Source organism: Plasmopara halstedii (assembly GCF_900000015.1).
Source record: "Plasmopara halstedii genome assembly, contig: Scaffold_3141, whole genome shotgun sequence".
Classification (NCBI taxonomy): Eukaryota; Oomycota; class Peronosporomycetes; order Peronosporales; family Peronosporaceae; genus Plasmopara; species Plasmopara halstedii.
In genome coordinates, this window is record NW_020190044.1 from 1 (window position 1) to 581 (window position 581).

At 44.8% G+C, this 581-nt stretch overlaps 1 protein-coding gene across 1 annotated transcript; it reads left to right on the top strand.

The window, feature by feature from the left end:
- Positions 1 to 33: 33 nt before the first annotated feature.
- Positions 34 to 560, top strand: PHALS_08112 (conserved hypothetical protein; the record flags this gene model as incomplete). The annotated part of the gene is made up of 1 exon (XM_024721696.1): positions 34 to 560. A coding segment is annotated over one exon (527 nt), but the record flags the coding sequence as incomplete, so codon positions are not given.
- Positions 561 to 581: the final 21 nt, after the last annotated feature.

Below are 581 nucleotides of genomic sequence, written 5' to 3' on the forward strand. Positions count from 1 at the left end.
GTGCGTAATTTACTGGAGAAATGGATTGAGATTATGACTCCAGAGTACTTCATGGCAAGTGTACCCATTTCTTTCGAGTACCCGGAAGGAAACGCAGCCAAATCTGTCGCTGATGCACTACCTAATGGTGCGGATTTGCTGCTGCAGGTATTGCTGCCTTTAGCTGAAAAATCGAAGCTGCCGATTGCACTTAAATTTGACAGTGTGCGTCCAATCAATGCTCGCTACGGTGTAGCGGGTGATGGTGTGAAACCCAGTAATGTTGACATTCTGATTAAGCTGTGCAATAATTTCCCGCGAGTCAAGTTCTTAGCTACTTTCTTATCACGTGTCAACCAACATGAGGTGACAGTGACGGCCAACAAATTTCGCAACTTGCATTTGTATGGCTGCTGGTGGTATTGCAACAATCCGTCAATTATTGAAGAATTGACTCGCATGCGCATTGAGATTTTAGGAACAGCGTTTACAAGTCAGCACTCGGACGCGCGAGTTTTGGATCAGCTTATTTACAAGTGGAGTCACTCGCGTGAAGTCATTGGTGAAGTATTGGTGGATATGTATGAGAAACTCTTTGCAAC